This window comes from Salvelinus alpinus, chromosome 1 (genome assembly GCF_045679555.1).
Source record: "Salvelinus alpinus chromosome 1, SLU_Salpinus.1, whole genome shotgun sequence".
Classification (NCBI taxonomy): Eukaryota; Metazoa; Chordata; class Actinopteri; order Salmoniformes; family Salmonidae; genus Salvelinus; species Salvelinus alpinus.
Window position 1 is genome coordinate 70,159,831 of NC_092086.1, and position 12,417 is coordinate 70,172,247.

The 12,417-nt window shown below is 51.3% G+C and overlaps 1 protein-coding gene and 1 pseudogene across 4 annotated transcripts in view; one reads left to right on the forward strand and one right to left on the reverse strand.

The window, feature by feature from the left end:
- LOC139584298 (protein Jade-1-like) overlaps positions 1 to 12,417 on the forward strand; it is a 144,717-nt gene that overhangs the window by 116,686 nt on the left and 15,614 nt on the right. For all 4 annotated transcript variants that reach the window (XM_071415980.1, XM_071415971.1, XM_071415990.1 and 1 more), the window contains one exon: positions 9,157 to 9,274. In XM_071415980.1, coding sequence (XP_071272081.1) covers positions 9,157 to 9,274 — 118 coding nt within the window. The remainder of the gene's footprint in view (positions 1 to 9,156; positions 9,275 to 12,417) is intronic.
- LOC139539991 (uncharacterized) lies at positions 20 to 783 on the reverse strand (annotated as a pseudogene).

The window sequence follows — 12,417 nt, forward strand, 5'->3', positions numbered from 1 at the left end:
ACAGCAATACATAATATAATTAACAGTAAAAATCACTTACATTACAGATATGAAAATTAAAAATGTACCTCCTGAATGGAACCAGTTGCTCATCCACTGAGGCCCAGGGTTGTAGAGGTATGGCAGACGCTCCACCTACTTCTCCCAGAACTCTCTCATGGCCTCCAGTTTGTCTCTCACGTGTCTGGCAGGTCTTGACTCACGGTTATCAAATCGTAGCATTCTTGCGAAAGTGTGAAAGACTTTCAGTGGCATTGTGGCACGGAAAATCGCCCTTCCTCTCTCTGCATCCCAGAGACTACATGTAGCCTCGCCTCGGGACCTACACACACCCGCTAAGATTAGCAGCCCTATGTAGGCACGCAGGTCAATCTCATCCATCCTTTTCCAGTTGTCTCCATATTTACAGAAACCCTCCAAATTTGTCAATTCCAGGATGACTTTTTTGATGGCTGGTGTGACGAACATGTATAATGTGGAGGCGATGTCCTGGGCATGGGCATGTCTTGTGGGCCCTGGGGTCATCCTTATGACATTTTGTGCTGCCATCCTGCCCTGGTTGTCATAAGGTGTCAAGGACCATGTTATTTTGCTGACAAAAATGTGTCTTTCAGCTTGGGGGATTTCTTCATCTGAAGATGATGCATCGTGCTCTGGGTTGTATTCTTCCCCATCTTCTTCTTCAGATACCTCCTCCTCTTCTAAATCATTGTTCTCTTGTTCTTCCTGGACATCTGAAAAAATCAGATCTATGACCTGTTGGGCACTGAAACGTGCAGTCATGGCTTCAGCAAAATATAGAACTGGGGGGACTGTCATCTGCAGCACCTTTATAGCCCCTGACTGCATTCCCCATTAGTAAACAATGCTTTCAAGAAATGTTTATTTAGTCTGAAATAGTTTTTATTTTGTCTGTGAACTTGAGTGGTGTGGGGTCGTGGAGGGGAGATGCTGCACATGCACAAGAACGTTCAAACAGTAGCGTTCTGAGTTCAAACAGTAGCACACAATCTTAATTTGTGTGTGTGTGTCTTTGTGTGTGTGTCTTTGTGGTGTGTAAATTATTTTATAACTGCCGGGTCAAAAATGACCCGAAGACATTCTTTGTACCCTGGTGGTGTACAGCTTTCATGGAAATATGAACAAAGGCGATGTTTCACTTTTTCTAATGTTGGGGTCACTCTAGGAAAAGTCATCACATTTCAAGTTGTAAAAAATATATTTTAGGGTTGTTATTTTTGCTGTTAAACGTGGTGGCAGGTCATGTAGTGAGCAATATATCGGGACATCAAATACCAATAAAATCGCAGTATAGAATCGCAATACATATTGTATCTGCACTTGATTATCGTGACAAAATCGTATTGTGAGGTCCCTGGAATTTCCCAGCCCTATTCCTTACATAGTGCACTACTTTTGACAATGCACTATACAGGGAATAAGGTACAATTTGGGATGTAGCCTAGGTGTTCTCGCCTCTCCCTCTCTGGGGCTCTGGCCAGCCCTTCTAGTCACTGTCTGTAACTCTAGGATCAGTGGTGGGATCCTCTCTGATGCGCACGGTGCACTTTCAGCCCGGGGCAGCCGCATTTCCACGCCACGTTCCATGCCTGGGGCAGCCTGGTCGTCTGCATGTGAGCACGCAGACCCGTTTCACACCGTGGTCACTGAGACCTGGACCGCGAGCGGTCACCAACGCATCTGCTGTCATCGGGCCCTAATTAAATCAACAGGTGTCTGGCAGGAGAGGAGAGGAGCGGGCCCTGTTCAGTCCACTTATTACACCACCAATACTCACTCTATCCTCGCTGTCTCTCTGTGCTACAGAGTCAGGGAGGGGGGAGGGGGGGAGGGGATGGTGAGAGGAGAGAGTGGGGGAGAGATGTGTAATTCTAGTATAGAGGGAGAAAAAGAGAGTGAGAGATGGAGGGAGAAAAGGAAGCAGTTTACTGTGTTGTAGGGATGGAGGGAGAGCGAGATTGTGCGATTGGGGAAGTGATCAGAGCGAGAGGGAAGAAACTGAGAGACATCTGTTTACTGTGTGGTATGGGAGCAGTTGGCCCTGCTCGGCACAGTAAATACACCACTAAGGCCTCTGTGTACGGAGCCTGAGAGGGAAGGATGAGATGGATGAAGGGATAGAGGAGGGAACAGATAAGGATAGAGAGAGAGAGAGAGAGGAGAATAGAAAGTAGGTGAAAAGCTGTTTGCTCTGCGTGTGCTATGGAAGAGGAGTGGCCCCTTAGCAGTTATCTGTACTTCTATCACAGGGCCGAAGGACAAAATGAGGGAGGGAGGGAGGGAGGGAGGTAGAGAGGGAGGGAGGGAGGTAGAGAGAGGGGATAGTGTGGATTGGAGAAATTGCTAAAGATGAGAGAGGTTAATAGGTTGTGTCCCAAATGGCCCCCTGTTCCCTATATTGTGCACTACTTGTGCACTCTGGTCCCAGGTCAAAAGTAGCGCATTATAAAGGGTATAGGGTTCCATTTGGGACTCAGTCATAGATTAGAGAGGGAGGGAAGTGTCTGCCCCCCCCCCATTTGAAGGCCTTCCGTTCCTCATCCCCCCTCAACCTGTTGTTGAAAACAGCCCCCCCCTTACCACCACTCGTAATCTAACACAGATACTGAACATTGTGTCCCACATCTATTTTTATCCTACTCAGAAGTAATAGAATACTTAGGATAGCTGGCCGCCAGACAACTTAATAAGCAAACTAGCAGCAAGCGATACCAAACATTAGGCCTGTGGTTATCTCCTCCCACACAGTGGCAGTGTGCTGGCCGTATCTCCTCTGTTAACCGTTTGTTAATGTACTATCCCCATCAGCGGAATACATTGGGACACAATTAATGTTTTGTTCCTGCTGGAGCTAAACATAGCAGGGACAGGAGAACAGTAATGTTTTTTCTCCTGTGTGTGTGTGTTGTGTTTCTCAACAGAAATGGATGCTGTAGTAGTACTGGCATTCTATTGTTCTTCCCGGACACTTTATGCACTCTCCTGTTGGCTGGTGTGATATACCGTGTCATTGAGAGATGCCAGTTGAGTCCTTGGTGATGCCAGATCAGATGTGTGCCTTTTTGTTGTGCGCTGTTGTGTGCGCGTTCTTGCGTTGGCTATGCGCGTGTGCTGTCTGCGTCAGTGTGCGAGACAGGCGGGCGGACTGCGTGAACAGATCTGTCCTTTGTGGAGTGTCTGGGTGGCTCAGCTCCGCCGTGCTGTACCATCTGAGTGACAGGACGGACGCCTCGCACAGCATAGCCTGGCTGGCAGACAAAGACGGCGTTTCTTTCTGACTGCGCAGTACTTTTCATCCTCTGTCATTACGCTCTGTCTGTCCGTCCGTCTGTCGGCGGCTGTCCGTCTGTCGGCGGCTGTCCGTCTGTCGGCGGCTGTCCGTCCGTCTTGTCTGTCTTTTTCTCTCTCTCAAAAAATATATCTGTTTTCTTGTCAGCCGTATCCCCTCCTCTCTTGCCCCTCTTCCCATCATCACTGTGACTAATCCTTAGTCACAGACTCTCATTGATAAAGATGCACACTGAAATATGCTGGAGTGGAAAAACAACACACTCTCACACAGATGTGCTTTGACACAGGACACACTGGGAGCCCTCAGACGTGTGTGTGTGGTTTTTTCCCCCCCTGTGTGTGTATCCTGTTCCTGGCTGTGAGCCAGCCTCTCTCTGTTTTACTGGGGACTACTCCAGAGTGGGTTGGCTATGGCCTAACCCGGCAGCTTCCCGAGGGGAGGTTAGTCGCTCCAGCTCTCCACCACACACACACACACACACACACACACACACACACACACACACACACTGCTACTCCTTCGACAGCCACGTTGTCCCACTGCCAAAGCAGAGCCCCATAAACACACATGAAAACATATGAAAGTGATTTGACAGGGTGAGGAGTTGGTGGTGGTGGTGGGGGTGGGGGGGGGGTGGTGATGCTGCTAAGAGAATTAGTCTAGCTGGAGTTCCTACCCTTGGCTGCAGTCTAGTTACACCCCTACCCTTCTACCCCGCGTCTGGGAGGTTGAGACTGAATAAAGACAGAGAGAGAGGGAAGCTGGGTGGTTTTAATGGGGCCTTTCTCTCTGCTATAGATCCAACCTGGTTATTATAATGGGTTCAGAGGACTGTGTGACGTGTGTCTCTCTGTCTCTGGGTCTGTCTCTGGGTCTGTCTCTCTGTCTCTGGGTGTGTCTCTCTGTCTCTGGGTGTGTCTCTCTGTCTCTGGGTGTGTCTCTCTGTCTCTGGGTGTGTCTCTCTGTCTCTGGGTGTGTCTCTCTGTCTCTGGGTGTGTCTCTCTGTCTCTGGGTGTGTCTCTCTGTCTCTGGGTGTTTCTTTCTGTCTCTGGGTGTGTCTCTCTGTCTCTGGGTGTGTCTCTCTGTCTCTGGGTGTGTCTCTTTGTCTCTGGGTGTGTCTCTCTGTCTCTGGGTGTGTCTCTCTGTTTCTGGGTGTGTCTCTCTGTCTCTGGGTGTGTCTCTCTGTCTCTGGGTGTGTCTCTCTGTCTCTGGGTGTGTCTCTCTGTCTCTGGGTGTTTCTTTCTGTCTCTGGGTGTGTCTCTCTGTCTCTGGGTGTGTCTCTCTGTCTCTGGGTGTGTCTCTTTGTCTCTGGGTGTGTCTCTCTGTCTCTGGGTGTGTCTCTCTGTCTCTGGGTGTGTCTCTCTGTCTCTGGGTGTGTCTCTCTGTCTCTGGGTGTGTCTCTCTGTCTCTGGGTGTGTCTCTGGGTGTGTCTCTCTGTCTCTGGGTGTGTCTCTCTGTCTCTGGGTGTGTCTCTCTGTCTCTGGGTGTGTCTCTCTGTCTCTGGGTGTGTCTCTCTGTCTCTGGGTGTGTCTCTCTGTCTCTGGGTGTGTCTCTGGGTCTGTCTCTCTGTCTCTGGGTGTGTCTTTCTGTCTCTGGGTGTGTCTCTCTGTCTCTGGGTGTGTCTTTCTGTCTCTGGGTGTGTCTCTCTGTCTCTGGGTGTGTCTCTCTGTCTCTGGGTGTGTCTCTCTGTCTCTGGGTGTGTCTCTCTGTCTCTGGGTGTGTCTCTCTGTCTCTGGGTGTGTCTCTCTGTCTCTGGGTGTGTCTCTCTGTCTCTGGGTGTGTCTCTCTGTCTCTGGGTGTGTCTCTCTGTCTCTGGGTGTGTCTCTCTGTCTCTGGGTGTGACGTGTGTCTCTCTGTCTCTGGGTGTGTGTCTCTGGGTGTGTCTCTCTGTCTCTGGGTGTGACGTGTGTCTCTCTGTCTCTGGGTGTGTCTCTCTGTCTCTGGGTGTGTCTCTCTGTCTCTGGGTGTGTCTTTCTGTCTCTGGGTGTGTCTCTCTGTCTCTGGGTGTGTCTCTCTGTCTCTGGGTGTGTCTCTTTGTCTCTGGGTGTGTCTCTCTGTCTCTGGGTGTGTCTATCTGTCTCTGGGTGTGTCTATCTGTCTCTGGGTGTGTCTCTGGGTGTGTCTCTCTGTCTCTGGGTGTGTCTCTCTGTCTCTGGGTGTGTCTCTCTGTCTCTGGGTGTGTCTCTCTGTCTCTGGGTGTGTCTCTCTGTCTCTGGGTGTGTCTCTGGGTGTGTCTCTCTGTCTCTGGGTGTGTCTCTCTGTCTCTGGGTGTGTCTTTCTGTCTCTGGGTGTGTCTCTCTGTCTCTGGGTGTGTCTCTCTGTCTCTGGGTGTGTCTCTCTGTCTCTGGGTGTGTCTCTCTGTCTCTGGGTGTGTCTCTCTGTCTCTGGGTGTGTCTCTCTGTCTCTGGGTGTGTCTCTCTGTCTCTGGGTGTGTCTCTCTGTCTCTGGGTGTGTCTCTCTGTCTCTGGGTGTGACGTGTGTCTCTCTGTCTCTGTGTGTGTGTCTCTGGGTGTGTCTCTCTGTCTCTGGGTGTGACGTGTGTCTCTCTGTCTCTGGGTGTGTGTCTCTGGGTGTGTCTCTCTGTCTCTGGGTGTGTCTTTCTGTCTCTGGGTGTGTCTCTCTGTCTCTGGGTGTGTCTCTCTGTCTCTGGGTGTGTCTCTCTGTCTCTGGGTGTGTCTCTCTGTCTCTGGGTGTGTCTCTCTGTCTCTGGGTGTGTCTCTGGGTGTGTCTCTCTGTCTCTGGGTGTGTCTCTCTGTCTCTGGGTGTGTCTCTCTGTCTCTGGGTGTGTCTCTCTGTCTCTGGGTGTGTCTCTGGGTGTGTCTCTCTGTCTCTGGGTGTGTCTCTCTGTCTCTGGGTGTGTCTTTCTGTCTCTGGGTGTGTCTCTCTGTCTCTGGGTGTGTCTCTCTGTCTCTGGGTGTGTCTCTCTGTCTCTGGGTGTGTCTCTCTGTCTCTGGGTGTGTCTCTCTGTCTCTGGGTGTGTCTCTCTGTCTCTGGGTGTGTCTCTCTGTCTCTGGGTGTGTCTCTCTGTCTCTGGGTGTGTCTCTCTGTCTCTGGGTGTGACGTGTGTCTCTCTGTCTCTGTGTGTGTGTCTCTGGGTGTGTCTCTCTGTCTCTGGGTGTGACGTGTGTCTCTCTGTCTCTGGGTGTGTGTCTCTGGGTGTGTCTCTCTGTCTCTGGGTGTGTCTTTCTGTCTCTGGGTGTGTCTCTCTGTCTCTGGGTGTGTCTCTCTGTCTCTGGGTGTGTCTCTCTGTCTCTGGGTGTGTCTCTCTGTCTCTGGGTGTGTCTCTCTGTCTCTGGGTGTGTCTCTGGGTGTGTCTCTCTGTCTCTGGGTGTGTCTCTCTGTCTCTGGGTGTGTCTCTCTGTCTCTGGGTGTGTCTCTCTGTCTCTGGGTGTGTCTCTGGGTGTGTCTCTCTGTCTCTGGGTGTGTCTTTCTGTCTCTGGGTGTGTCTTTCTGTCTCTGGGTGTGTCTCTCTGTCTCTGGGTGTGTCTCTCTGTCTCTGGGTGTGTCTCTCTGTCTCTGGGTGTGTCTCTCTGTCTCTGGGTGTGTCTCTCTGTCTCTGGGTGTGTCTCTCTGTCTCTGGGTGTGTCTCTCTGTCTCTGGGTGTGTCTCTCTGTCTCTGGGTGTGTCTCTCTGTCTCTGGGTGTGTCTCTCTGTCTCTGGGTGTGTCTCTCTGTCTCTGGGTGTGTCTCTCTGTCTCTGGGTGTGTCTCTCTGTCTCTGGGTGTGACGTGTGTCTCTCGGTCTCTGGGTGTCTCTGGGTGTGTCTCTCTGTCTCTGGGTGTGTCTCTCTGTCTCTGGGTGTGTCTCTCTGTCTCTGGGTGTGTCTTTCTGTCTCTGGGTGTGTCTCTCTGTCTCTGGGTGTGTCTCTCTGTCTCTGGGTGTGTCTCTCTGTCTCTGGGTGTGTCTCTCTGTCTCTGGGTGTGTCTCTCGGTCTCTGGGTGTGTCTCTCGGTCTCTGGGTGTGTCTCTCGGTCTCTGGGTGTGTCTCTGGGTGTGTCTCTCTGTCTCTGGGTGTGTCTCTCTGTCTCTGGGTGTGTCTTTCTGTCTCTGGGTGTGTCTCTGGGTGTGTCTCTCTGTCTCTGGGTGTGTCTCTCTGTCTCTGGGTGTGTCTTTCTGTCTCTGGGTGTGTCTCTGGGTGTGTCTCTCTGTCTCTGGGTGTGTCTCTCTGTCTCTGGGTGTGACGTGTGTCTCTCGGTCTCTGGGTGTGTCTCTCGGTCTCTGGGTGTGTCTCTCTGTCTCTGGGTGTGTCTCTCTGTCTCTGGGTGTGTCTCTCTGTCTCTGGGTGTGACGTGTGTCTCTCTGTCTCTGGGTGTGTCTCTCTGTCTCTGGGTGTGTCTCTCTGTCTCTGGGTGTGTCTCTCTGTCTCTGGGTGTGTCTCTCTGTCTCTGGGTGTGTCTCTCTGTCTCTGGGTGTGTCTCTCTGTCTCTGGGTGTGTCTCTCTGTCTCTGGGTGTGTCTCTGGGTGTGTCTGGCTCTGTCTCTGGGTGTGTCTCTCTGTCTCTGGGTGTGTCTCTCTGTCTCTGGGTGTGTCTCTCTGTCTCTGGGTGTGTCTCTCTGTCTCTGGGTGTGTCTCTCTGTCTCTGGGTGTGACGTGTGTCTCTCTGTCTCTGGGTGTGACGTGTGTCTCTCTGTCTCTGGGTGTGTCTCTGGGTGTGACGTGTGTCTCTGTCTCTGGGTGTGTCTCTCTGTCTCTGGGTGTGACGTGTGTCTCTCTGTCTCTGGGTGTGACGTGTGTCTCTCTGTCTCTGGGTGTGACGTGTGTCTCTCTGTCTCTGGGTGTGTCTCTCTGTCTCTGGGTGTGTCTCTCTGTCTCTGGGTGTGTCTCTCTGTCTCTGGGTGTGTCTCTGGGTGTGACGTGTGTCTCTCTGTCTCTGGGTGTGTCTCTCTGTCTCTGGGTGTGTCTCTCTGTCTCTGGGTGTGTCTCTCTGTCTCTGGGTGTGTCTCTCTGTCTCTGGGTGTGTCTCTCTGTCTCTGGGTGTGTCTCTCTGTCTCTGGGTGTGACGTGTGTCTCTCTGTCTCTGGGTGTGTCTCTCTGTCTCTGGGTGTGTCTCTCTGTCTCTGGGTGTGTCTCTCTGTCTCTGGGTGTGTCTCTCTGTCTCTGGGTGTGTCTCTCTGTCTCTGGGTGTGTCTCTGGGTGTGTCTCTCTGTCTCTGGGTGTGTCTCTCTGTCTCTGGGTGTGTCTCTCTGTCTCTGGGTGTGTCTCTCTGTCTCTGGGTGTGTCTCTCTGTCTCTGGGTGTGTCTCTCTGTCTCTGGGTGTGTCTCTCTGTCTCTGGGTGTGACGTGTGTCTCTCTGTCTCTGGGTGTGACGTGTGTCTCTCTGTCTCTGGGTGTGACGTGTGTCTCTCTGTCTCTGGGTGTGTCTCTGGGTGTGACGTGTGTCTCTGTCTCTGGGTGTGTCTCTCTGTCTCTGGGTGTGACGTGTGTCTCTCTGTCTCTGGGTGTGACGTGTGTCTCTCTGTCTCTGGGTGTGACGTGTGTCTCTCTGTCTCTGGGTGTGACGTGTGTCTCTCTGTCTCTGGGTGTGTCTCTGTCTCTGGGTGTGTCTCTCTGTCTCTGGGTGTGTCTCTGTCTCTGGGTGTGTCTCTGGGTGTGACGTGTGTCTCTCTGTCTCTGGGTGTGTCTCTCTGTCTCTGGGTGTGTCTCTCTGTCTCTGGGTGTGTCTCTCTGTCTCTGGGTGTGTCTCTCTGTCTCTGGGTGTGACGTGTGTCTCTCTGTCTCTGGGTGTGTCTCTCTGTCTCTGGGTGTGTCTCTCTGGGTGTGCCGTGTGTCTCTCTGTCTCTGGGTGTGACGTGTGTCTCTCTGTCTCTGGGTGTGACGTGTGTCTCTCTGTCTCTGGGTGTGGCAGGTGAGGAACCTGTGCTACATGGTCACGCGGCGGGAGAAGATGAAGAGTTCCCTGTGTGACCTCCAGGAGAAGATTTTCCACCTGCAGATCCAGCTGCTGGAGGAGGACCTAGCTGGAGGTGAGTGGCACAAACACACACACACACCCGCACGCACACGATCAGAGAGCCCAAACACAAGCCACCAGCTGCAGTGTAGGGCTGTGTTTGACAGAAACAGACATACATACAGTATTACACTGCTGTGACTTCCTTCCTGTTATAACCTCAACGAGGGTGAATTCAGGACAGCAGTATGTAGCCCTTTTCTAATACTTTCAAAATGCACCCTTATCTCCTTGTTCAATATGTTAAACATGCATCCTTCCCTCCTTGAGGTAATATGGGAATGGGATGGAACCCTTGGTCATGATTTAGGGAATACTTCAGGTTTCCATTCCATTCCCATGTGACTTCAAGGAGGGAGGGAGGGAAGGATGCACGTGTAAAGTATTTGAACCGAGCCCGTCCCAGGCAGGTGGGCAGGTGGGCAGGGCCCTCCCTGAGTTGGTGCCTACATGGATTGCTGCTCTTCAGCTTAGGCTGCGTTCAGCCCTCAAAGCCCAGTGACTCCGCCTAGTGGATTCACTCTCAGGACTAGATGGTAGACACAAAGCAATATGCTATCACTGTGGAAGCTGAGATCATCCAGACATGGCCTGCTTCCCCATTGGCACCCTATTCCCCATAGTGTACTACTTTTGACCAGGGCCCATAGGGCTCTGGGCAAAAGTAGTGCACTACCTAGGGAATAAGGGCACCATTTGGGACGCATACCGTGCTATGCGCTCTGGCTATACTCGGCGTTGATTGGCTGTACGTCTGCTGGGCGTGTGGAACATGGGAATAGCCCAGTGTTCTGTGTTGGGAGTCTTGCCGTGACGTGTGGAAAGAAAACCCGTCTCTCCCGTGGTGACAGGCTAACTGATGGTTATTGTGAGCTGGGGAGGGATGGATGGAGGGAGGGAGGGCGGGAGGGAGGGAGATTCATAGAGAAGAAGAGGGAGAGAAATTACCTGACCACTGTGACTGACCCAAACTTAAGGAAAGCTTTTGACTATGTACAGACTCAGTGAGCATAGCCTTGCTATTGAGAAAGGCCGCCGTAGGCAGACCTGGCTCTGAAGAGAAGACCGGCTATGTGCACACTGCCCACAAAATGAGGTGGAAACGGAGCTGCACTTCCTGCCAAATGTATGACCATATTAGAGATGCATATTTCCTTCAGATTACACAGATCCACAAAGAATTCGAAAACAAACCCAATTTTGATAAACTCTCATATCTACTGGGTGAAATACCACAGTGTGCCATCACAGCAGCAAGATGTGCAACCTGTTGCCACAAGAAAAGGGCAACCAGTGAAGAACAAACACCATTCTAAATACATCCCATATTTGTTTATTATTTTCCCTTTTGTATTTCAACTATTTGCACATCGTTACAACACTGTACATAGACATAATATGACATTTGAAATGTCTTTTATTCTTTTGGAACTTCTGTGAGTGTGATGTTTCCTGTTAATTTTTGTTTATTTCACTTTTGTTTATTATCTACTTCAATTGCTTTGGCAATGTTAACATGTTTCCCATGCCAATAAAGCCCTTACGTTGAAATTGAATTGAGAGAGAGAGAGAGGAGAGATGTAGAGAGAGAAAAAAGGAGAGAAGTAGAGGGAGAGAGAAGTAGAGAGAGAGGGAGAGCGATGTAGAGAGAGAAAAAAGGAGAGAAGTAGAGCGATGTAGAGGCAAAGAGAGGGATATGAGAGAGGTCGCCCAGTCATTATGATACTGACAGCCCCATCTTTCTCCATCTAAGCGAGCAGGGTGCAGGCAGAGGCCCTGTCTTTTGCGTCCCAAATGGCACCCTACTCCCTTCCTAGTGTGTGCAACTTTTGACCAGGGCCCACGGGTGCCCTGGTGAAAAGTAGTGCGCCACATAGGGTGTAGGGTGCCATTTGGGCCGCATCCACTGAAGCAGTTTGTTCTATCACGGAGCTATCTGTCCCCTCCCCCGGCTCTGTGTGTCGGCCCCTCATTTCCATGTGTGAATAGATATGGCTGCTTAGCGCCGGGCAGCCAACACAGGCCCCTGATAGCGCTGAGAAGTGCAGTTGGGAGGTCCTACTACACATCAGCGGGCTTTGGGAGCTCAGGAATGATGAACACTGCAAATTGAGTACCGGCTGGAGAGACTCGTACAACTCCCCAGGCTAACACACACACACACACACGGACAAGTGTGCACACAGACATAGGTACAAGGACACACACGCAAGGACTCTCACAACAACACATACACCCTTCCTTTTCCACACATAGACAGATCCCACTCCAACACACACCTGAACTAACATAGCCTATTCCTCTTTCAAATGTTAATATGCACATAAATTCCCACCCAAACCCCACCCCTCCCCTTTTCCAAGACACACACACTTCTTTCTCTAGTTTCTCCCTCTCTAGACTCCAGAGAGTCCTGGCTAGTTATTCTGTAACAGGGTGGCTCGTTTCCCATTCCTTCTGACAGACACACAGGGGAAACCCTCAGACTCTTTGCCCTGGGCCCTTTACTTGGCCAAGTGGAGTAGTGTGTAAAGACTTTTGTCACGCCTCTGAGTGTGGTTACTATGGGTCCAGTACTGGGGCCAGAGGGAGGACATGGACACTGCAGGTTGACTACTACTACACTGCAACTACTCACATGACTGAGGGCTGTAATAGGGTCAGGGAGAGTCCCAAATGGCACCCTGTTCCCTATGGGCCCTGGTCAAAACTGTTGCGTTATAGAGAGCATAGGGTGCATATTTGGAACGCAGATTTTTATCTGTCTAGGGATATTCAAGTCAAGTCTTAAAGGTTCCTTTCTACTGGCTTACCTTCCTGTAGACGTGTGTGTGTGTGTGTGTGTGTGAGTGGAGGGGACTCTGGGCTGAGCTCTCTGTCTTCTAGAGAGAGAGGGAGCATGAGAGAGAAGGAGAGGAAGTGGTAGAGGGAGCATGAGAGAGAAGGAGAGGAAGTGGTAGAGGGAGCATGAGAGAGAAGGAGAGGAAGTGGTAGAGGGAGCATGAGAGAGAAGGAGAGGAAGTGGTAGAGGGAGCATGAGAGAGAAGGAGAGGAAGTGGTAGAGGGAGCATGCGAGAGAAGGAGAGGAAGTGGTAGAGGGAGCATGAGAGAGAAGGAGAGGAAGTGGTAGAGGGAGCATGAGAGAGAAGGAGAGGA